The sequence below is a fragment of the Oncorhynchus mykiss genome, chromosome 8, assembly GCF_013265735.2.
Source record: "Oncorhynchus mykiss isolate Arlee chromosome 8, USDA_OmykA_1.1, whole genome shotgun sequence".
NCBI classification, from domain to species: Eukaryota; Metazoa; Chordata; class Actinopteri; order Salmoniformes; family Salmonidae; genus Oncorhynchus; species Oncorhynchus mykiss.
Genome location: NC_048572.1, coordinates 77,862,304 through 77,884,892, shown reverse-complemented (window position 1 = coordinate 77,884,892; position 22,589 = coordinate 77,862,304). Strand labels below are relative to the sequence as shown.

The 22,589-nt window shown below is 43.9% G+C and overlaps 1 protein-coding gene across 1 annotated transcript; it reads right to left on the bottom strand.

Moving 5' to 3' along the window:
• Positions 1-501: 501 nt before the first annotated feature.
• Positions 502-21,303, bottom strand: LOC110530993 (nuclear receptor ROR-beta). Its single transcript, XM_036986339.1, has 9 exons — positions 20,910-21,303; positions 9,018-9,103; positions 8,684-8,825; positions 6,689-7,207; positions 4,059-4,186; positions 3,784-3,916; positions 2,548-2,655; positions 2,184-2,407; positions 502-1,395 (listed from the first exon to the last, which is right to left on the bottom strand). The coding sequence occupies exons 1-9, from the start codon at positions 20,914-20,916 to the stop codon at positions 1,231-1,233; spliced, it is 1,512 nt and encodes a 503-aa protein (XP_036842234.1). The 5' UTR covers positions 20,917-21,303; the 3' UTR covers positions 502-1,230.
• Between the last annotated feature and the right edge of the window lie 1,286 nt (positions 21,304-22,589).

Here is a 22,589-nt window from a genome sequence, read left to right as displayed (position 1 = left end):
TTTGCTAGAGAGCATTTGGATGATCCAGAAGAAGATTGGGAGAATGTCATATGGTCAGATGAAACCAAAATATGACTTTTTGGTAAAAACTCAACTTGTCGTGTGGAGGAAAAAGAATGCTGAGTTGCATCCAAAGAACACCATACCGACTGTGAAGCATGGGGGTGGAAACATCATGCTTTGGGGCTGTTTTTCTTCAAAGGGACCAGGACGACTGATCCGTGTAAAGGAAATAATGAATGGGGCCATGTATCATGAGATTTTGAGTGAAAACCTCCTTCCATCAGCAAGGGCATTGAAGATGAAACGTGGCTGGGTCTTTCAGCATGACAATGACCCCAAACACACCGCCCGGGCAACGAAGGAGTGGCTTCGTAAGAAGCATTTCAAGGTCCTGGAGTGGCCTAGCCAGTCTCTAGATCTCAACCCCATAGAAAATCTTTGGAGGGAGTTGAAAGTCCGTGTTGCCCAGCAACAGCCCCAAAACATCACTGCTCTAGAGGAGATCTGCATGGAGGAATGGGCCAAAATACCAGCAACAGTGTGCGAAAACCTTGTGAAGACTTACAGAAAAAGTTTGACCTCTGTCATTGCCAACAAAGGGTATATAACAAAGTATTGAGATAGACTTTTGTTTATTGACCAGATACTTATTTTCCACCATAATTTGCAAATAAATTCATTAAAAATCCTACAATGTGATTTTCTGGATTTTTTTCCCTCATTTTGTCTGTCATAGTTGAAGTGTACCTATGATGAAAATTACAGGCCTCTCTCATCTTTTTAAATGGGAGAACTTGCACAATTGGTGGCTGACTAAATACTTTTTTGCCCCACTGTACATTCGGTGTGTGGTTCTGGCTGGTGCATTGGTGGTTGTCAGTGAGGTACATTCATGACGGGGTTGGGGAGCATCGATGTTCTAATGGTAAATGATCTATGTTCACACTGTAGAATATGCATATTGCCCATTAGTTTGTCCAAAGTGCTACTATACAAAAGGACCCTGAAGGTGAAGTCCGTAGTGTAAGGTGCATGGCCTGCTAGGATAGTGGAGGAATAACGCCACAGCATGCTGGGAAACTGAGTATTTTAAGTCCTGGATTGTCTAGTTAACTGCTGGTTATTTCTGAGTTCAATATTTATATCCCTCGCTCAATCTCCCCTTTCGCTTCTATATCTCCACACTTTTCTTAACCTGCCTCTTACACATTCACTCCATATTTCTCTCTAGGAGCTGTTTGTAGAGTCAGGTAGAGAGATCTCACTCCCGAACACTTCCCGATAGAGTGGTGGGAAGCTGAATGCTGTCTCGGGGTGAACCAGACGGAAGAACTCCAGCTTGTTGACGTGGAGATTACAGATGGACTTCATCATCAGCAGCTTGGACACCATCTACAGGAGAAGAGGACACCGGGACAAGTCAGGAAAATACACTCAATATCTATGGACATGGTGGGATGGAAGAAATCCAGAGAACGCATGAAATGTGTATGGACGTAAGCTAAGTTGCATGGGATAGATCCGGCTTACAACACTAGACTGTTTAACTGTTTGTTTTAGTTTGATTTAAAGGATGTCTACAGCAGCGTTTCCCAGCTCCAGTCCTCTAGAACCCCCAACAGTACACATTTTAGTTGTAACCCTGGACAAACACCTGATTCAACTTGTCGAGGGCTCGATGATTAGTTGACAAGTTGAATCCGGTGTGCTTGTCCGGCTCTACAACAAAAAATGTGCACTGTTGGGGTTACTGGAGGACTGGAGTTGGGGAACCACTGGTTTACTCTACAGCACAGGGCCTTAAGGCCCCATAAAATATGCTTATGCAGCTGTTTGGAATATTCTGTAGAGGACCGTATCATAAAGTGCTTGGAGAGGAGACGTATGCTACACCAGTGATTCCCATATGGTGGATCTCAGCCAATGACAACTGGGTCATGGCTAGAGGCTGTGGGCTGTGTTTTGTCATCGTGCCGTGTGCTGAGTATTCCCGCTTATGGCTAGAAGGGATCTAGCTTTTATCAAACTAACCTCAAAAGTAGAATTTTGGGGCATTTTGGCTAACCCTAACCCTTTTCCTAAACTTAACCCAATTCTCTTAGCCTGCTAAATTTGTTCCCCAAACCTGCTACAAAAAGTAAAATCTGACGTTAATTTGACAAAATCTGGATCCCTTCTACCTGGTCTAGTTTCTCGTCGGAGGCCCCGCTCATGTGCAGACTGTGTTGCAGAGCCAGGAAGAGCTTCTCCTGCAGCTTCCGGACCTTCTGGCTGTCGGTCAGCCATGGTCGCTCTGGGGACAGAAGGACAGCGGCGCTGAACAGAGCCATTTCCTCATCAGTTAGCTGCAGGCAGCAGAGACCTTTAGCCAAGTCAAACACGGCACTGACCAGGTCATCGCAACCTGCAGAGAAAAATCCCAATATTAGATATGCACACATCATATTCCACTGAATTGTATTTGGAGTAGTTAACAGTATCAGCTCTATACATTCTAAATACTGTATCAGACAAGGGGTAGGCTAACCTATTTGAGGTGCTTACCGAGGGCTTTGAAGAGCTGGGCGGAGGCAAACTTGCCATCAAAGAACATGGTGTTGGTGTTAGCGTTAAACGCCCTGCACATCCTGATCAACAGCACCTCCAGACAGCCTGCAAAGGCAACCATCGAGAGCCACAGAAATGGAGAAAGAGGAGTGAGTGGAAGAGGGGGATGTTAGAGCACAGAAGATGTTACGACATGCAGAAGAAAAAACACCCAAAGGAAAGTAAAACATTCCAGATTGGAGGATAGCAGATGTAAGTCATTTCAACTATTTGAAAGTGTGCAGGGCAATAAGGATGATCAAGAATTTATCAAAAGGGGGTTTCAAACATTCATTGAGTTATCGTCAAATCAACGTGTGTGTGTGCAGATATAATGGTTGTTCAATGATATAAATATGTTTCAGAGACGGTTTAGTGAAATGGATGTTTCAGAGACGGTTTAGTGAAATGGATGTTTCAGAGACGGTTTAGTGAAATTTATGTTTCAGAGTCGGTTTAGTGAAATGGATGTTTCAGAGACGGTTTAGTTAAATAGATGTTTCAGAGTCGGTTTAGTGAAATGGATGTTTCAGAGTCGGTTTAGTGAAATGGATGTCTCAGAGACGGTTTAGTTAAATGGATGTTTCAGAGACGGTTTAGTGAAATTGATGTTTCAGAGACGGTTTAGTGAAATGGATGTTTCAGAGACGGTTTAGTGAAATGGATGTTTCAGAGACGGTTTAGTGAAATGGATGTTTCAGAGACGGTTTAGTTAAATGGATGTCTCAGAGACGGTTTAGTGAAATGGATGTTTCAGAGACGGTTTAGTGAAATGGATGTTTCAGAGACGGTTTAGTGAAATGGATGTCTCAGAGACGGTTTAGTGAAATGGATGTCTCAGAGACGGTTTAGTGAAATGGATGTTTCAGAGACGGTTTAGTTAAATGGATGTCTCAGGGACGGTTTAGTGAAATGGATGTTTCAGAGACGGTTTAGTGAAATAGTCGGAGCAGTGATGTGTGGTTTGTAAAAAACAAAAAGAGCACAAGGAAGAAGGTTGGAAAAAATAAGGACAAGATAAAGGACTTCTGCAATTTCTTCACTCATTACAGGAATGTGCTTCAATGTTATCCATGTTTGTTTGTATGTGTGTGTGTAAGAAAGAGCGTTCACATAACAATCAGTGTGTGCATGTCCTAAAGTGGTTTGAGCGGTACGTGTAATCTGGATGTGTGCATGTATAAAGGTACGAACCTGCTTTGAGCAGAATTATCTGGTCGTTCTGACACAGGTCCATGAAGCCAGTGATGCGTTTGGCAAACTCCACCACGTACTGGATGGCATTGGTGATGTGGTGGGCACACTGCTGCCACATAAACTCTTCAGACTGGGAGAAATAGAGAAATCATAATTTAATACAACAATAATGCAAGACATTAGTGAGTAGCTGTGTGTGTGTGTGTGTGTGTGTGTGTGTGTGTGTGTGTGTGTGTGTGTGTGTGTGTGTGTGTGTGTGTGTGTGTCATCACCTTGCACTGGAAGTTGCGGGTCTCCTCAGGTGAGTACTGAATCCCACTGTATGTCAGCCTCTTCAGGTCGTCAGAACTGTACTGACTCGTCTCCAAGTGGGACTTGACCACACTCTGGGTGATACGCTCTGAAACAAAAACGGCACACTCTGGGTGATACGCTCTGAAACAGAAACGGCACACTGTGGGTGATACGCTCTGAAACAGAAATGTCACACTCTGGGTGATACGCCCTGAAACAGAAACACACTCTGGGTGATACGCCCCGAAACAGAAACACACTCTGGGTGATACGCTCTGAAACAGAAACGGCACACTCTGGGTGATACGCCCTGAAACAGAAACACACTCTGGGTGATACGCCCTGAAACAGAAACACACTCAGGGTGATACGCTCTGAAACAGAAACGGCACACTCTGGGTGATACGCTCTGCAACAGAAACGGCACACTCTGGGTGATACGCTCTGAAACAGAAACGGCACACTGTGGGTGATACGCTCTGAAACAGAAACGGCACACTGTGGGTGATACGCTCTGAAACAGAAACTGCACACTCTGGGTGATACGCTCTGAAACAGACACACACTCTGGGTGATACGCCCTGAAACAGAAACACACTCTGGGTGATACGCCCCGAAACAGAAACACACTCTGGGTGATACGCCCTGAAACAGACACACACTCTGGGTGATACGCCCTGAAACAGAAACACACTCTGGGTGATTGGCCCTGAAACAGAAACACACTCTGGGTGATACGCCCTGAAACAGAAACACACTCTGGGTGATACGCCCTGAAACAGAAACACACTCTGGGTGATACGCCCTGAAACAGAAACACACTCTGGGTGATACGCCCTGAAACAGAAACACACTCTGGGTGATACGCTCTGAAACAGAAACGGCACACTCTGGGTGATACGCTCTGAAACAGAAACGGCACACTCTGGGTGATACGCCCCGAAACAGAAACACACTCTGGGTGATACGTCCTGAAACAGAAACACACTCTGGGTGATTGGCCCTGAAACAGAAACACACTCTGGGTGATACGCCCTGAAACAGAAACACACTCTGGGTGATACGCCCCGAAACAGAAACACACTCTGGGTGATACGCTCTGAAACAGAAACGGCACACTCTGGGTGATACGCCCTGAAACAGAAACACACTCTGGGTGATACGCCCTGAAACAGAAACACACTCAGGGTGATACGCTCTGAAACAGAAACGGCACACTCTGGGTGATACGCTCTGCAACAGAAACGGCACACTCTGGGTGATACGCTCTGAAACAGAAACGGCACACTGTGGGTGATACGCTCTGAAACAGAAACGGCACACTGTGGGTGATACGCTCTGAAACAGAAACTGCACACTCTGGGTGATACGCTCTGAAACAGACACACACTCTGGGTGATACGCCCTGAAACAGAAACACACTCTGGGTGATACGCCCCGAAACAGAAACACACTCTGGGTGATACGCCCTGAAACAGACACACACTCTGGGTGATACGCCCTGAAACAGAAACACACTCTGGGTGATTGGCCCTGAAACAGAAACACACTCTGGGTGATACGCCCTGAAACAGAAACACACTCTGGGTGATACGCCCTGAAACAGAAACACACTCTGGGTGATACGCCCTGAAACAGAAACACACTCTGGGTGATACGCCCTGAAACAGAAACACACTCTGGGTGATACGCTCTGAAACAGAAACGGCACACTCTGGGTGATACGCTCTGAAACAGAAACGGCACACTCTGGGTGATACGCCCCGAAACAGAAACACACTCTGGGTGATACGTCCTGAAACAGAAACACACTCTGGGTGATTGGCCCTGAAACAGAAACACACTCTGGGTGATACGCCCTGAAACAGAAACACACTCTGGGTGATACGCCCTGAAACAGAAACACACTCTGGGTGATACGCCCTGAAACAGAAACACACTCTGGGTGATACGCCCTGAAACAGAAACACACTCTGGGTGATACGCTCTGAAACAGAAACACACTCTGGGTGATACGCCCTGAAACAGAAACACACTCTGGGTGATACGCCCTGAAACAGAAACACACTCTGGGTGATACGCTCTGAAACAGAAACGGCACACTCTGGGTGATACGCTCTGAAACAGAAACGGCACACTCTGGGTGATACGCCCCGAAACAGAAACACACTCTGGGTGATACGTCCTGAAACAGAAACACACTCTGGGTGATTGGCCCTGAAACAGAAACACACTCTGGGTGATACGCCCTGAAACAGAAACACACTCTGGGTGATACGCCCTGAAACAGAAACACACTCTGGGTGATACGCCCTGAAACAGAAACACACTCTGGGTGATACGCCCTGAAACAGAAACACACTCTGGGTGATACGCTCTGAAACAGAAACACACTCTGGGTGATACGCTCTGAAACAGAAACGGCACACTCTGGGTGATACGCCCCGAAACAGAAACACACTCTGGGTGATACGCCCTGAAACAGAAACACACTCTGGGTGATACGCTCTGAAACAGAAACGGCACACTCTGGGTGATACGCTCTGAAACAGAAACGGCACAATTTTGATGGTGATGTTAGTTGTAGAGATAGTAATAGATTTCGTACCTATATCCATTAGAGTGCAGTCATTGGCCAGTGGCTCCAGCAGCGCGGCTTGTGTGTGCGACAACATCTGGTACTCATGTTTGATTCCATTGGCGTCTGTGACATCCAGCAGATTCTGCTGCGGCGAGTTCTGATTGGACGAATTGTTAGAGGATGATGACGATGATGAAGAGCTTGAGGTGTTCCCGGTGCTTCCGCCGTGGCCTCCCAGCAGCTCCAGGCTGCAGTACTCGTGGGCCTCCTCCGGGGTCAAGGGCAGGTCAAACAGGTCGGGGATGTCATCCAGGTCACTCAGGGTGGAGCTGGAGCCGCCGCTGCTGTAGGAGTGACTGAGCTCCCTGTGCCTGTCCCCCTCGCTGTCTCCCCCTGCCACATCTTCCCTGGTCAGGGACAAACCCTGTTTCAGACACCCCTGGTTCACAACCTCCTGGTTCAGAAGCTCCTGGTTCTTCTGGTGCTTCTGAACCTCAGAGTACAGGCTGTCTCGCTGCTTCTTAGACATACGGCCAAACTTCACCGCTGGAGAGAGACAAGATAAGTATCAGAATGTACATATATCTATCTATATACAGTGCATTCGGAAAGTATTCAGACCCCTTCACTTTCTCCACATTTTGTTACGTTACAGCCTTATTGTTTTTTCTCCCCTTAGCAATCTACACACAATACTCCATAATGACAAAGCAAAAACTGTTTTTTAGACATTTTTGCTAAATATCACATTTATATAAGTATTCTGACCCTTTACTCAGTACTTTGTTGAAGCACCTTTGGCAGAGATTACAGACACAAGTCTTCTTGGGTATGACGCTACAAGCTTTGCACACCTGTATTTGGGGAGTTTCTCCCATTCTTCTCTGCAGATCCTCTCAAGCTCTGTCAGGTTGGATGGGGAGCGTCGCTGCACAGCTATTTTCAGGTCTCTCCAGAGATGTTCAATTGCGTTCAAGTCCGGGTTCTGGCTGGGCCACTCAAGGACATTCAGATATTTGTCTCGAAGCCACTGCTGCGTTGTCTTGGCTGTGTGCTTAGGGTCGTTGTCCTGTTGGAAGGTGAACCTTCGCCCCAGTCTGAGGTCCTGAGTGTACTGGAGCAGGTTTTCATCAAGGATCTCTCTGTACTTTCCTCCGTTCATCCTTGCCTCGACCCTTACTAGTCTCCCAGTTCCTGCTGATGAAAAACATCCCTACAGCATGATGATACCACTACCATGCTTCAGCGTAGGGATGGTATCGGCAAGGTGATGAGCTTGAGATTCCTCAAGACGTGACGCTTGGCATTCAGGCCAGAGTTCAATCTTGGTTTCATCAGACCAGAGAATCTTGTTTCTCATGGTCTGAGATTCCTTTAGGTGCCTTTTGGCAAATTCCAAGTGGGCTGTCATTTGCCTTTTACTGAGGAGTTGCTTGAGTCCGGCCACTCTACCATAAAGGCCTGATTAGTGAAGTGCTGCAGAGATGGTTGTCCTTCTGGAAGGTTCTCCCATCTCCACAGAGGAACTCTGGAGTTCTGTCAGAGTGACCATCAGGTTCTTGGTCACCTCCCTGACCAAGGCCCTTCTCCCCCGATTTCTCAGTTTGGCTAGGTGGCCAGCTCTAGGAGTCTTGGTTGTTACAAACTTCTTACATTTAAGAATGCTGGAGGGAACTATGTTCTTGAAGACCTTGAATGCTGTAGACATTTGTTGGTACCCTTCCCCAGATCTGTGCCTCGACACAATCCTGTCTCGGCGCTCTACGGACAGTTCCTTTGACCTCATGGCTTGGTTTTCGCTCTGACATGCACTGTCAAATGTGGGACCTTATATAGACATTTTTATTTAATCCATTTTAGAGTAAGGCTGTAACGTAACAAAATGTGGGAAAAGTCAAGGGGTCTAAATACTTTCCGAATGCACTGTATATACAGTATGTCTGTGTGGAAATAAGTGTTGACCACCTGTCATGAGTTTTCCTCTGAGCTCCACGCACGTCTGTGTGTGTGTGTGTGACTCACCGTCCCGGCTCATGCCCAAAGCCAGACACTTCTGCAGTCTGCAGTGTTGGCAGCGGTTGCGGTTGGTTCGGTCAATAAGACAGTTTCTCTGGCGGGAACACGAGTACATGGCGTTGTTCTGCTGGCTGCGGCGGAAGAACCCCTACACAAAGGATGAGTCAAATGATTACATAATGTATAGAATTCCAGTATCATAAACCTACATGTTACAAAATGGAATAATTATTTCATTGATCACAACTAAGGATATTTTCAATTGCAGCTTGTCTTTGTTTCATATTGTTAAAGAACACATGAAGAAGGTAAAGAAGAAACCCAACTACTACTAGCTCACCTTGCAACCTTCGCAGGTAATGACCCCATAGTGGATACCTGAGGACTTGTCCCCACAGATCTTGCAGGGTATTACTTCTATTTGAGCTGGAGAGAGAGAGAGAGAGAGAGAGAGAGAGAGAGAGAGAGAGAGAGAGAGAGAGAGAGAGAGAGATTACAAAAGCTGTGAAGCTCAACCCATCAAGTGAGTTATTAAACCTGTATTAAAACCTAATGAGAATCCATAAAAATATTACCGCCCTGCCAAGTCTACAGCTAGTAGATCTCAAAATAAGGCTATGAGTTGGGACTAATATGGCCGCACACAAACAACTCTCACTATTGAGTAACACCCCGGCTGAGGCCAATCTCTCTCTTGGGGCACGGCCAAGAGCTCAGATCATGACCAGATTTCATTGCATAATGTGTTGCAACGTTCACACATACATTATATAGACACACTGCAGGGCTAGCACTGGAAGATTCTGATACGACGGAGGGAGGACTTTTTTCATTTGTCTCGTTTAGAAAACCTTTTGCGTTATCTTTCTCACCTTCTCTATTTTATTTTTTAAGCAGTTTGAAATGCATCCCCTGTAAGAAATGTGCTCTATAAATACAGTTTGATTGATTGAATATTGGCATTTGCAACAGGTTTACAGGTTTCCACCTGGCATGTGGCTATGATCAACATCTTGTGAAGTGAGAGGCAGGCTGTCAGTTTGGCTCTGCCTTGCATGCTCTGAGTGTCATAGCAGCAGAATGAAAGGTATTCAAATGGACAAATATTGACTTTAATCATGCCTTATCTATGTGCCATATTTCATACTAACACAGATTGCCGCAGCACAGAGAATAATACAAGTAAACATAGTATGCAATAAAAAAGAGTGGGGAAATGATTTGATTAAAGTGACTTTGAAACTGAACCTGGCCATGTGTCTCTCATGCTGTCAGTCTGTCTGTGGACCCAGTGAGGTGAAAGCCAGAAATAGACAGAGTCATGTGTCAGAAACCCAGTCTCCTCACACACTATCTTTCCCTCTCACATACAAGGGGCCCATATAAGGGCCTAAAATGGAGGGCAGTCGTATGTGAAGAAAAACTTGTTTTAGTTTAAACAGAAGGAGCCGGTTGGCTATTTTACTTCACAGCAGCCATAGTACTACACAGAGACAGAAACAACCAACTCATTCGTGTGATATGCTATCACTGCTCAATCTGCCAGTCTATTTAATGTTTGTGCCAAAGACAGAGATAACGAATCTGTGTAATTTATGAAGTATGGGATATGTAGTCCCGCATGGGAGCTGTAGAGCTCTGAGAGACAGACATATGAACCATGGGATCTGTAGTCCTCTGAGAGGCAGACATATGAACCATGGGATCTGTAGTCCTCTGAGAGACAGACATATGAACCATGGGAGCTGTAGTCCTCTGAGAGACAGACATATGAACCATGGGATCTGTAGTCCTCTGAGAGACAGACATATGAACCATGGGAGCTGTAGAGCTCTGAGAGACAGACATATGAACCATGGGATCTGTAGTCCTCTGAGAGACAGACATATGAACCATGGGATCTGTAGTCCTCTGAGAGACAGACATATGAACCATGGGATCTGTCGTCCTCTGAGAGACAGACATATGAACCATGGGAGCTGTAGAGCTCTGAGAGACAGACATATGAACCATGGGATCTGTAGTCCTCTGAGAGACAGACATATGAACCATGGGAGCTGTAGAGCTCTGAGAGACAGACATATGAACCATGGGAGCTGTAGAGCTCTGAGAGACAGACATATGAACCATGGGATCTGTAGTCCTCTGAGAGGCAGACATATGAACCATGGGATCTGTAGTCCTCTGAGAGGCAGACATATGAACCATGGGAGCTGTAGAGCTCTGAGAGACAGACATATGAACCATGGGAGCTGTAGAGCTCTGAGAGACAGACATATGAACCATGGGAGCTGTAGAGCTCTGAGAGACAGACATATGAACCATGGGAGCTGTAGAGCTCTGAGAGACAGACATATTAACCATGGGAGCTGTAGAGCTCTGAGAGACAGACATATGAACCATGGGATCTGTAGTCCTCTGAGAGGCAGACATATGAACCATGGGATCTGTAGTCCTCTGAGAGGCAGACATATGAACCATGGGAGCTGTAGAGCTCTGAGAGACAGACATATGAACCATGGGAGCTGTAGAGCTCTGAGAGACAGACATATGAACCATGGGAGCTGTAGAGCTCTGAGAGACAGACATATGAACCATGGGAGCTGTAGAGCTCTGAGAGACAGACATATGAACCATGGGAGCTGTAGAGCTCTGAGAGACAGACATATTAACCATGGGATCTGTAGTCCTCTGAGAGACAGACATATGAACCATGGGAGCTGTAGAGCTCTGAGAGACAGACATATTAACCATGGGAGCTGTAGAGGTCTGAGAGACAGACATATGAACCATTGGAGCTGTAGAGCTCTGAGAGACAGACATAGGAACCATGGGAGCTGTAGAGCTCTGAGAGACAGACATATGAACCATGGGATCTGTCGTCCTCTGAGAGGCAGACATATGAACCATGGGATCTGTAGTCCTCTGAGAGGCAGACATATGAACCATGGGAGCTGTAGAGCTCTGAGAGACAGACATATGAACCATGGGAGCTGTAGAGCTCTGAGAGACAGACATATGAACCATGGGAGCTGTAGAGCTCTGAGAGACAGACATATGAACCATGGGAGCTGTAGAGCTCTGAGAGACAGACATATGAACCATGGGAGCTGTAGAGCTCTGAGAGACAGACATATGAACCATGGGATCTGTAGTCCTCTGAGAGGCAGACATATGAACCATGGGATCTGTAGTCCTCTGAGAGGCAGACATATGAACCATGGGAGCTGTAGAGCTCTGAGAGACAGACATATGAACCATGGGAGCTGTAGAGCTCTGAGAGACAGACATATGAACCATGGGAGCTGTAGAGCTCTGAGAGACAGACATATGAACCATGGGAGCTGTAGAGCTCTGAGAGACAGACATATGAACCATGGGAGCTGTAGAGCTCTGAGAGACAGACATATTAACCATGGGATCTGTAGTCCTCTGAGAGACAGACATATGAACCATGGGAGCTGTAGAGCTCTGAGAGACAGACATATTAACCATGGGAGCTGTAGAGGTCTGAGAGACAGACATATGAACCATGGGAGCTGTAGAGCTCTGAGAGACAGACATATGAACCATGGGAGCTGTAGAGCTCTGAGAGACAGACATATGAACCATGGGAGCTGTAGAGCTCTGAGAGACAGACATATGAACCATGGGATCTGTCGTCCTCTGAGAGGCAGACATATGAACCATGGGATCTGTAGTCCTCTGAGAGGCAGACATATGGAAACTAATTTACCTCTCAGAGATTTAATGCATTGTTGTTGTGGCATTACATGTGAAATAAAGGGTAAAAGTCTGCTGTTCTCTCCTCTAAGTAATGAAGAAAAGACACAGAGCAACTGGGCCAGCTGCATGTAGGGCTGGGCGATATATTTAATGAATTAGAATGTATGTTTTTGCGCGATATTCAAAATACCTGTATTGCAAGAATCCAGGTTTTAAAACACAATTATCTACGTTATTGTCATAGACGGTTCTCTCTGCTACCGCAAGGCAAGCGGTACAGAAGTGCCAAGTCTAGGTCCAAAATACTTCTTAACAGCTTCTGCCCCCAAGCCATAAGATTCCTGAACAGCTAATCAAATGGCTGTTTTACACCGATGCTACTCTCTGTTTATTATGCCTAGTCACTTTACCTCTACCCACATGTACATATTACCACAATTACCTCGACTAAACTGTGCCTCCGCACATTGACTCTGTACTGGTAACCCCTGTATATTGTCTCACAACTGTTATTTCATTGTTGCTCTTTAATTAATTAATTAATTAACATTTTTTACTTCAGTTTATTTTAGTAAATACTTCCTTAACACTTATTTTTCTTAAAACTGCATTGTTGGTTAAGGGCTTGTAAGTAAACATTTCACTGTAAGGTCTACACCGGTTGTACACCGCATGTGACAAATACAATTTGATTTGGCATTCTGAGAAATAAGGTAGGGCATTTGATTTCAACATCTGAACAAAGTGGACAGGCTAGCATGCTACTCAAACAGTTGGAGACAGGTAGAAAGGGTGTGTTCATAACAATTAAAAGGCCTAGTTAGCTACTTCTGCCAAGTTAGCTAGCAAATAAATCAAATTTGACTAAACTTTTCATATAAATATTAGCTGGCTACTCACTAGCACGTGGGTTTGTGTTTGAGAGATTATTCATGACACCTGTGTTCATTTTCTATAATGCCTGCATAATGCATGGTTCTGGTTAACTTGTAACAAAAATGGCATTATCATAGACTGACTTTAAAGCCAGATGAACGATTATTGCAAAAAAAAGCAGGTTAAACTATGTTGATAAAATAATAGCATTATTAGTGGGTCTTATGGTTGTGAAAGGTTTATAATTTAGCCTATGTATAATTTCACAAATCCTGTATTCATTAGATTATTACTGACTGTTTGAAATGCAGTGTATTTGACCTTTAATTGTACAACAAAGCTTATTTGGAGAAAACATTAAACAATATATAATATATATATATATATAACGTAAATCGTCCGACATGATTTTCAGGCCATATCGCCCAGCCCTAGCTGCAGGCATGTAATGGAAAAGCATCTCCTGTCTTCTGCCCTCTCTTTTCTCTCCAATCTTCCGCTCGGTTATATAACTCGTCTGCAAGCATTTCACAAACACACTCGCTCAGTTATATAACCCTCATCTGCGAGCATTTCATAAACACTCCGCTCAGTTGTATAACTCTCGTCTGCGACCATTTCATAAACATACTCATTCAGGGAGGTCACTCTAGCTACCGCCCCGCCTCCTCTCTGCCGCTGCAGCTCCCATTTGCTGGGGTCGGGCAGGGCCTGTCGGGGGTTGGTTGTGTGGGATATCGGTCAGGCGCGGTAGCCTGTCACGCAATTCTGTCCTACTGACACACTTTCTCACCGAGGGGAGGGTAGGCAGGGGGTAGTCAGGCGCTTTCACACTGTGTGAATAGGGCTCTCTACCCCAGGTTTTAAGGTGGAACTCAACTAGACTTTGAGCCTCCGAAATGCACAGCTGTCTACTTAATATCCAGCATATAAATAAGTAAATAATGATACAATAAAAATCTTAATTCTAAACAGTTGTTTGAAAGTGCTCTAATGAAAATTATTCTTATTACTGTAGTTCCCACTGATAGTCTTCAGCTCGATAAGGGTGAGTGAAAGAGTGAAGACTTGATAAACACTACGTAATGGATGAAATGAAAGACAACCCAAGGACACACCCATAAAGCCACTAGGTACGGTAGCTGGCTTGGTGCCAGTAGGACTATGCACTATCAGCTGTATGGCAGTATCATATCTGCTATCTAATCTGACTACTCTCTTTGAAATTGAGCTTCTGCTTCAACTAATTATGTTCTTGACCCCAGTTTAAGGCAAGTCAGAAGATCAGAATAACACAGACCTCCATTTGTAACAGTTCTGCCATAACAAATATTTGCATATGTATTCAGACTCTTCTGCTTTGCTAAAACAAGAGATAAAATAAGATGGCCATCTAAAGCCTTATCTACAGAACTGCATCTTGTTTTAAAGCATGTCATGTTCTGCAAAATAATGAATAATCAATTTTGCATTATAAAGCACTGAGAAATGCTGTGGTAACCACTACACGATGTATTTGTCACATGCACCGAATATAACAGGTGTAACCTTACTGTGAAATTCTTACTTACAAGCCATTAACCAACAATGCAGTTCAAGAAAGAGTTAAAATAAACTAAAGTAAAAATAATAATAAAAAGTAACACAATAAAATAACAATAATCAGGGGTACCGGTACTGAGTCAATGTGCAGGGGTACAGGTTAGTCGAGGTCATTTGTACATGTAGGTAGGGGTAAAGTGACTATGCATAGATAATAAACAGCGAGTAGCAGCAGAGTAAAAACAAATGGGGGGGGGGGGGGGGTTCGTATACACTACCCTCCATAACGCGCTGCGGTCAGATGCTGAGCAGTTGTCATACCAGGCGGTGATGCAACCGGTCAGGATTATTTTGATGGTGCAGCTGTAGAACTTTTATAGGATCTGGTGACCCATGCCAAATATTTTCAGTCTCCTGAGAGGGATAAAGTGTTGTCGTGCCCTCTTCACGACTGTCTTGGTGTGTTTTTACTATGATAGTTCGTTGGTGATTTGGACACCAAGGAACTTGAAACTCTCGAACAGCTCCAGTAGAGCCCTGTCAATGTTAATGGGGGCCTGTTCGGCCCTCCTTTTCCTGTAGTCCACGATCAGCTCCTTTGTCTTGCTCACATTGAGGGAGAGGTTGTTGTCCTGGCACCATACTGCCAGGTCTCTGACGTCCTCCCTATAGGCTTGCTCATCATTGTCGGTAATCAGGCCTACCACTGTTGTGTCGTCAGCAAACTTAATGATGGTGTTGGAGTCATGTTTGGCCACACAGTCGTGGGTGAACAGGGAGTACAGGAGGGGACTAAGCACGCACCCCTGAGGGGCTCCAGTGTTGAGGATCAGCGTGGCAGACGTGTTGTTGCCTACCCTTACTACCTGGGGCCGACCCGTCAGAAAGTCCAGGATTCAGTTGCAGAGGGAGGTGTTTACCTCCAGGGTCCTTAGATTAGTGATGAGCTTTGTGGGCACTATGGTGTTGAACGCGGAGCTGGATGACTGGTGAGAGTTGGGTGTCATCAGGGACTGACAGACTGGTGACATCATCACTCAACTTTGGCTGCCAGACCAATTCCCTTTCACTGGTGACTGATCCTCCTGACTGACCCAGCCAGCCACATTTCACTTTGTTTTTCATAGTAACACGCAAGTGCACACACAGAGACAGAGTGAGGGAGATAATACAATCTATGTCGACCAAAGGTCTACTCTGAGAAGATGACGTACTCATTGACTCTTAACACTCACACATTTAACTTAGGCTTATGAGTACAATACACACAGGCAACTGAGACAGGCTGAGTGCGCTCAATAAACCTTTTAAACTCCAGTAACAAACTTGAACCACTTTTGTGCTTTAACTTCTTTATTTTTACAGTTCTGGGCAGGGCATGTTACAGTAAATGTTATGTAATGCCTGTGAAAAGCTTTGATCTGAGGGAAGTGGAATTCTATTGCAAATTAATCATTCAACATTAGGGTGTGTCCCAATTGTCTGAAGTGGCTTCCTTCCCTTTCTCCTCTCCATTTCCCTCAACCAACACTGATGGGAAAGAACTGGACTTGTGAAAGCCAACTCCCAGTAGGTATTCATATTGCTTGCATATTTCCTGTGTTTTCAAATCAGTGCAGGAGGCCATAGAAAACAGAGAGAGTGTTGCCTACTAGACCATCCCTCTGTAGGCAAACCAAACAGTATTACATTACACGAAACATAATGAGCAGTTATTGCTGCATACAAGGCCCCTCTAGTCAAGTCCAGTGTAACAGTGTAACTGATCCTTTCCTAACGGAGGTCAGTTTACCACTCACTCTCCACTCACAAAACAAATTATTATTTGCACTTTGGCTGTGCAATAAGTATTTAAATCAACTCTGATCTGACATGGAATGCAAATATTACCACGTAGTACTAAAATCCATTAGAGGGGGGTTACTGCACAGGTGTGAAGCTGTGTGAAGCTGTGCTGGTGATAGATTGTTAATGACATGTAAAAGAGTGAAAAACTAGTCACTAATCACAAAAAGAGGAAGAGCATCACGCAATAAAACTATTAACAATAAAAAAAGGTGCAAAATAAATTCTTTGCCAAAATGATTCCATAGACAAACAAAAGGTTAAAAAAACTATACAAACAAAAAACAAAAAACAAAAAGGAATTCTCTTTAGGTCTCAGCAAACGAGAGACTTCTTAAAATGGTATTTTCAGGCCAGTGAGCCAAAGAACTGGGGTTGTTTACATTTCAATATCCTGCCAGCCAGTGGAACTACCCTCTATAAACCCAAAAAATCTCCCTCCCTCCCTCCCTCCCTCCCTCCCTCCCTCCCTCCCCCCTCCCTCCCTCCCTCCCTCCCTCCCTCCCTCCCTCCCCCCTCCCTCCCTCCCTCCCTCCCTCCCTCCCTCCCTCCCTCCCTCCCTCCCTCCCTCCCTCCCCCCTCCCTCCCTCCCTCCCTCGCTCTACAAACAGATTAGGAACAGAGTACCCTCACTATGCCAAAAGCCCTCAATCCAAACAAACACTAAATACTATAATTCATGAAAAGAATATACATTTTATATGCTACAATAGCAATATGTCTATCAGTTACTATGTTGTTACATTGTTGTGACAGCCGCAGACTGTAACTGTAACAAGTCTTGGTATGCCTTTTGACTGCAGTAATATTGTAAAATTTAAAATATAAAATATATTTAAAATATATTGTACAATTTTAGAGGCGGCATCGTGAGAAGACAATCAGCAACAAAAGTAGCAGTAGCTGAACATTGCCGCAATTCAGAACCTTTAATCACAATCTTTCTGTTTGTTCATTTTTTTCAATCATGTCTACTATTTTGTCTGAGTCTCTCTCTCTCTCTCTCTCTCTCTCTCTCTCTCTCCCTCCCTCTCTTGTTGCAATTTTAGAGGCGGCATCGTGAGAAGACAATCAGCAACAAAAGTAGCAATAGCTGAACATTGCCGCAAATCAGAACTTTTAAATCACAATCTTTCTGTTTGTGAATTATTTTCAATCATGTCATCTGTCTCTCTCCCTACCTCTCGCTCTCATCCCTCCTTCTTTCCCTCCTTCTCTCCCTCCCCTCCCCCACTCCCGAGCTGCCCAGTGACACGATCCTACCGGACAAGCTAAATGCCTCGAGCCAAGAAACACTGAACCATGCATAAGATCACCAGCTGTTCTGGAAGACTGTGTGATCACGCTCTCCATAGCCGCTGTGAGTAAGACCTTTAACATCTCTGCGGACCGAACCCGTTAGCGGGATTAAATTCGACAACATACGGTGATCGCTACATAAATAGTCATATTAAACATGAATGAAAATACAAGTGTCTCACATGTTTCGAAAGCCTAGACAGATTACCAGGGTGCATACTCAGAGCATGCACTGACCAGCCAACAAGTGTCTTCACTGACATTTTCAACCTCTCCCGAACCCAGTCTGTAATGCCTACATGTTTCAAGCAAACCATCATAGTCCCTGTGCCCAAGAACGCCAATGTAACCTGTCTAAATGACTATCACCCTGTAGCACTCACATATGTAGCCAATAAATGCTTAAAAAGGATAGTCATGGCTCACATCAACACCATCCTCCCAGACACCCTGGACCCACTTGAATTCGTCTACCGCCCCAATAGATCCACAGATGACGCAATCTCGATTGCATCCACACTGCTCCTTCCCGTGTGGACAAAAGGAACACCTACGCGAGAATGCTGTCCATTGACTGCATCTCAGCGTTCAACACCATGGTGCACTCCAAGCTCATCACTAAGCTATGGGTCCTGGGACTGAACACCTCCCTCTGAAACTGGATCCTTGACTTCCCAGGTGGTGAGGGTAGGCAACAACACATCCGTCACGCTGACCCTTAACACAGGGGCCCCTCATCACCCACAACTCCAACACTATCATACATTTTGCCAACGACATAACGGTGGTCTGATCAAATTTGGGGTGGCAGGTAGCCTAGTGGTTAGAGCATTGGGACAGTAACCGAAAGGTCGAATCCCCGAGCTGACAAGGTAAAAATCTTTCGTTCTGCCCCTGAACAAGGCAGTTAACCCACTGTTCCTAGGCCGTCGTTATAAATAAGAATTTGTTCTTAACTGACGTGTCTAGTTAAATAAAGTTTAATACAAAAAAAATAATCACTGATGACAATGAGACAGCCAATAGGGAGGAGGGCAATATGGTCTATGGGTGATTCACGATATATACAGTATCAGTCAAAAGTTCGGACACACCTACTCATTCCAGGGTTTTTCATAATTTTTACTATTTTCTACATTGTACAATAATAGTGAAGACATCAAAACTATGAAATAACACATACGGAATCATGTTGTAACCAAAAAAGTGTTAAACAAATCAAAATATACTTCATATTTCAGATTCTTCAAAGTAGCCACCCTTTGCCTTGATGACAGCTTCGCAAGCGGTACCGATGCACCAAGTCTAGAACCAACAGGACCCTGAACAGCTTCTGCCCCAAGCCATAAGACTGCTAGTTAGTTAAATAGCTAACCAAATAGCTTCCAGGATCTGCCTTGACCCTTTGCAATAAAGTTTTTAACTCATCACATACGCTGCTGCTGCCGTTTACGATCTGTCACTTCACTTCTAGTTATATAAATGGTACCCCTTGTGTATAGCCAAGTTCTCGTTACTCATTGTGTATCTATTATTACGTGTTTCACTTTTCTATTATTTCTTTCTCTTTTTGCATTTTTGGGAAGGGCCCGTATGTAAGCATTTCATTGTTAGTCCACACCTGTTGTTTAGAAAGCATGTGAAGAATAAAATTACATTGAACTTACTTTACCAGTTGTATGTGCTGCTCAAAAGTTGAGACAAAATATCAACAGAAAAGTATTGTTAACCTGACTTTTTAGTGAGCTGGTAGGTATTTGGTTGGTTAGGCACTAAGGTAAAGTTAGTTTTTTATTGGGTATTCGCGTTTCTCTTGTTAAAAGTTATTGAATCAAGCATTCTATGATAATGAAAATTGTATATTCTGAATCAGAGGGAGGATGGAGAGCATTTTTTGTTAGTGTTAAAAAAAAATGATTCAGATTTCAATCTTCAAAAAAAATCAATCCTTCCCTGATTCAGAATATACCATTGTCATGGTATGCTTGGTTCAATTGCTATTGATGAAAGAAAACCAAATATCCCCCCAAAAAGTCAAGTAAACAATACTTTCCTGTGGATATTTTGTCTCAAATTTCGAGCAGCTGAAAGACAGCCCGCATAGACAACCAGTATAGTTTATTTACCTTTATTTCAACAGAGAAGTCATATTGAGACCAAGGTCTCTTTGTGCAGGGTTCATTTGTAAATCTGCTTCCTGTTGACTAGAGAGGTAAACTTTGTTTCTGTAAAATAAAAAAAGCTCAATTTAAATCTTAGCTTCTTAACAAGCTCATTCATATGTTTTTTAAATGTTAAATCATCGTCAATCCAAATACCAAGGTATTTGTATGCAGGGCCGGTTCAATTATATAACTATCCAATGAGTGAAATTGTAATCAATTTGAGACAATTTTATGACAATTTGAAAACAACATATATTTAGTTTTGCCCGTATTAAGCATGAGATGTAAGTTCAAATGTAATTTTATTCAACATTCAGGCTTGTAAGGAACATTTAAATGATTTTGCACAAACATGTTTCAGGCTGTATACCAATAAATTGTGTATAACAGCCTAATTAATCAGACTTTACAACCCTTTCCAACATTGTTCACACATTTAACCTAAACATTATTTTATTATGAATATATATATTATAAGCATTTTCATTAGTTACAGAAAACTCTCCAGCCTACAGCCAAGGAATTCCTATAATATTCGGAGGCAGTGGTGCACCTGGTAAGAGTAGCCAGATTATCCAGACAGGCTGAAGCAACATGAGAGATTAAGGTGAGAGCCTACGCACTTGAAAAGGAAAGCAGTTGCACTTTTAGCTAAAGTAATTTACATTTCAATAGCTTTCGATGCATTGTTTCTCGGCAAAATGAACACAGGATATATGTGACATTGAAAAGTCTACAAAGTATGGTCATTTGAATATGAATGATAATAATTCATTTACCTCTCATGTTGAATATTTATCGTTTCTGGATCAATGAATTTGACTTCATGTGGGTTGTAAATTGAATACAAATATCTGTAAAACTGTTGAAAGACCAGCATTTGCTGGCACGTAAAAAAAAACTTATTTAGCCTAATGAACTAGAAAATATTTTTTCAGAAAATAAGGCAAAAATCAGCGAGGAGAGTCTTGCGACAGTTAATTAAATGCAAAGAAATTCGACAGTTCAAGTTGCATGTTTTCCTGTTTGTCTCGATGCACTATTTCGGTAACTTCTTGACAGAATACTCCCACGGTGGTTTAGCTTGGCTTGCAAGGTTCCAAGGTTCTTGCAAGGTTCCCAGTCTACCCTGCTAACCTACTTCTCAAAGCGTGGACGAACTCACTCCGGAGGTCCCCTTGTAGTTTTCGCGGCCGCGCGCACGCGGGATCGAGTTTTAAGGAGGATTGGAGATGGGAACTTTTCAGAATGGTGCGAACATAGCGATGTATATATGATCCACTGTAAAGAACAACAACAATTAACACTTTAACTCATTTAGTCATGTTGGGTTTTAAAAATAGTTTTTTTTGCTTTCGTTTTTCATAAATCAGCATTTGTTTTTGCAAGGCAGTTTGTTCTGCACGTGTATCACACGCACAACATTACGGTAAAATGGGCAGCGTTATGATAAGAAAAACATTATGTTGTGATGATTCCTTCTGATTCGGTGCCATTCACAGTGTTAGAGCTGAGTGGGGATTGTGCTATGTGATGCAAGGTTCTGGCAGCTTAGTTATGAAACAGGGAAAAGACAGATAAATCAAAGTAGGTTAGAGGAGCAACACTGGAGTGGTGGAGCCTGCAGCCACACAACCCTCAGCCCTATCTATACCTGTGTCTTTCTCTCGTCATTTTCCCACTCTCTCTATATGTGACTTTCTCCTCTCTCTCGGTTTTCCCTACACCAACAGGTAGTTATTTTCCACCTCCCTCTATTTCCTTCCTCTATGTATCCCATCTGCGTTTTAAAAAAAATGATTTTTTTCATGTTTATTTAATATCTCTGATCTTCTCTTCTATGCAACTCTTGTCCTTATCTCCTCTTTTGGTCATCTATCTCCTTTAGATGTTTCATTTCAGTTACTGATATTACATCATGTATATTGTTCCAACTTTTATAGCATAATCATACATCTCTCTTTTCGCTCATCTGTATCCTTCATTCGTTTCTCTCTATCCTCCAGCTCTCATTCTCTCTCTCCCTTCTCTCCTGACCCTCTTCCACAGCCCCTCTGTTCTCTGTCTCCCTTGACAACCATGGTGACACACTGATCTGAAGACTTACATAACCACAGAACAACTCAGTTAGAGGGGGAGGGGGGAGGGCGGGGGAGGGAGGGAGGGAGAGAGATGTCTCCAACATGGCTGGGAGGCATACAAGCAGACATGTTTTTCTAGTGTCTTGAAAAGGAGAGAAAGAGAGTGAAATACACAGGGAGAAATATGCAAAGAGAGAGAAAATATATAAAATAAGAGAGAGTGAACCAGAAGGACAGAGAGAGAGAGAGAGAGAGGGAGAGAGATAGAGAGAGAGAGAGTGAACCAGAAGGACAGAGAGAGAGAGAGAGAGAGAGAGAGAGAGTGTGAACCAGAAGGACAGAGAGAGAGAGTGAGAGAGAGAGAGAGAGAGAGAGAGA

What these genes read in the sequence shown, in the direction of transcription:
- LOC110530993 (XM_036986339.1), bottom strand. An exon ending in TTACCTGCGAAGGTTGCAAG is followed by an intron (nt 8,826 to 9,017) that starts GTGAGCTAGTAG and finishes TCCTTTGTGTAG; the next exon opens with GGGTTCTTCCGCCGCAGCCA. An exon ending in CCGACGAGAAACTAGACCAG is followed by an intron (nt 1,396 to 2,183) that starts GTAGAAGGGATC and finishes CTTCTCCTGTAG; the next exon opens with ATGGTGTCCAAGCTGCTGAT.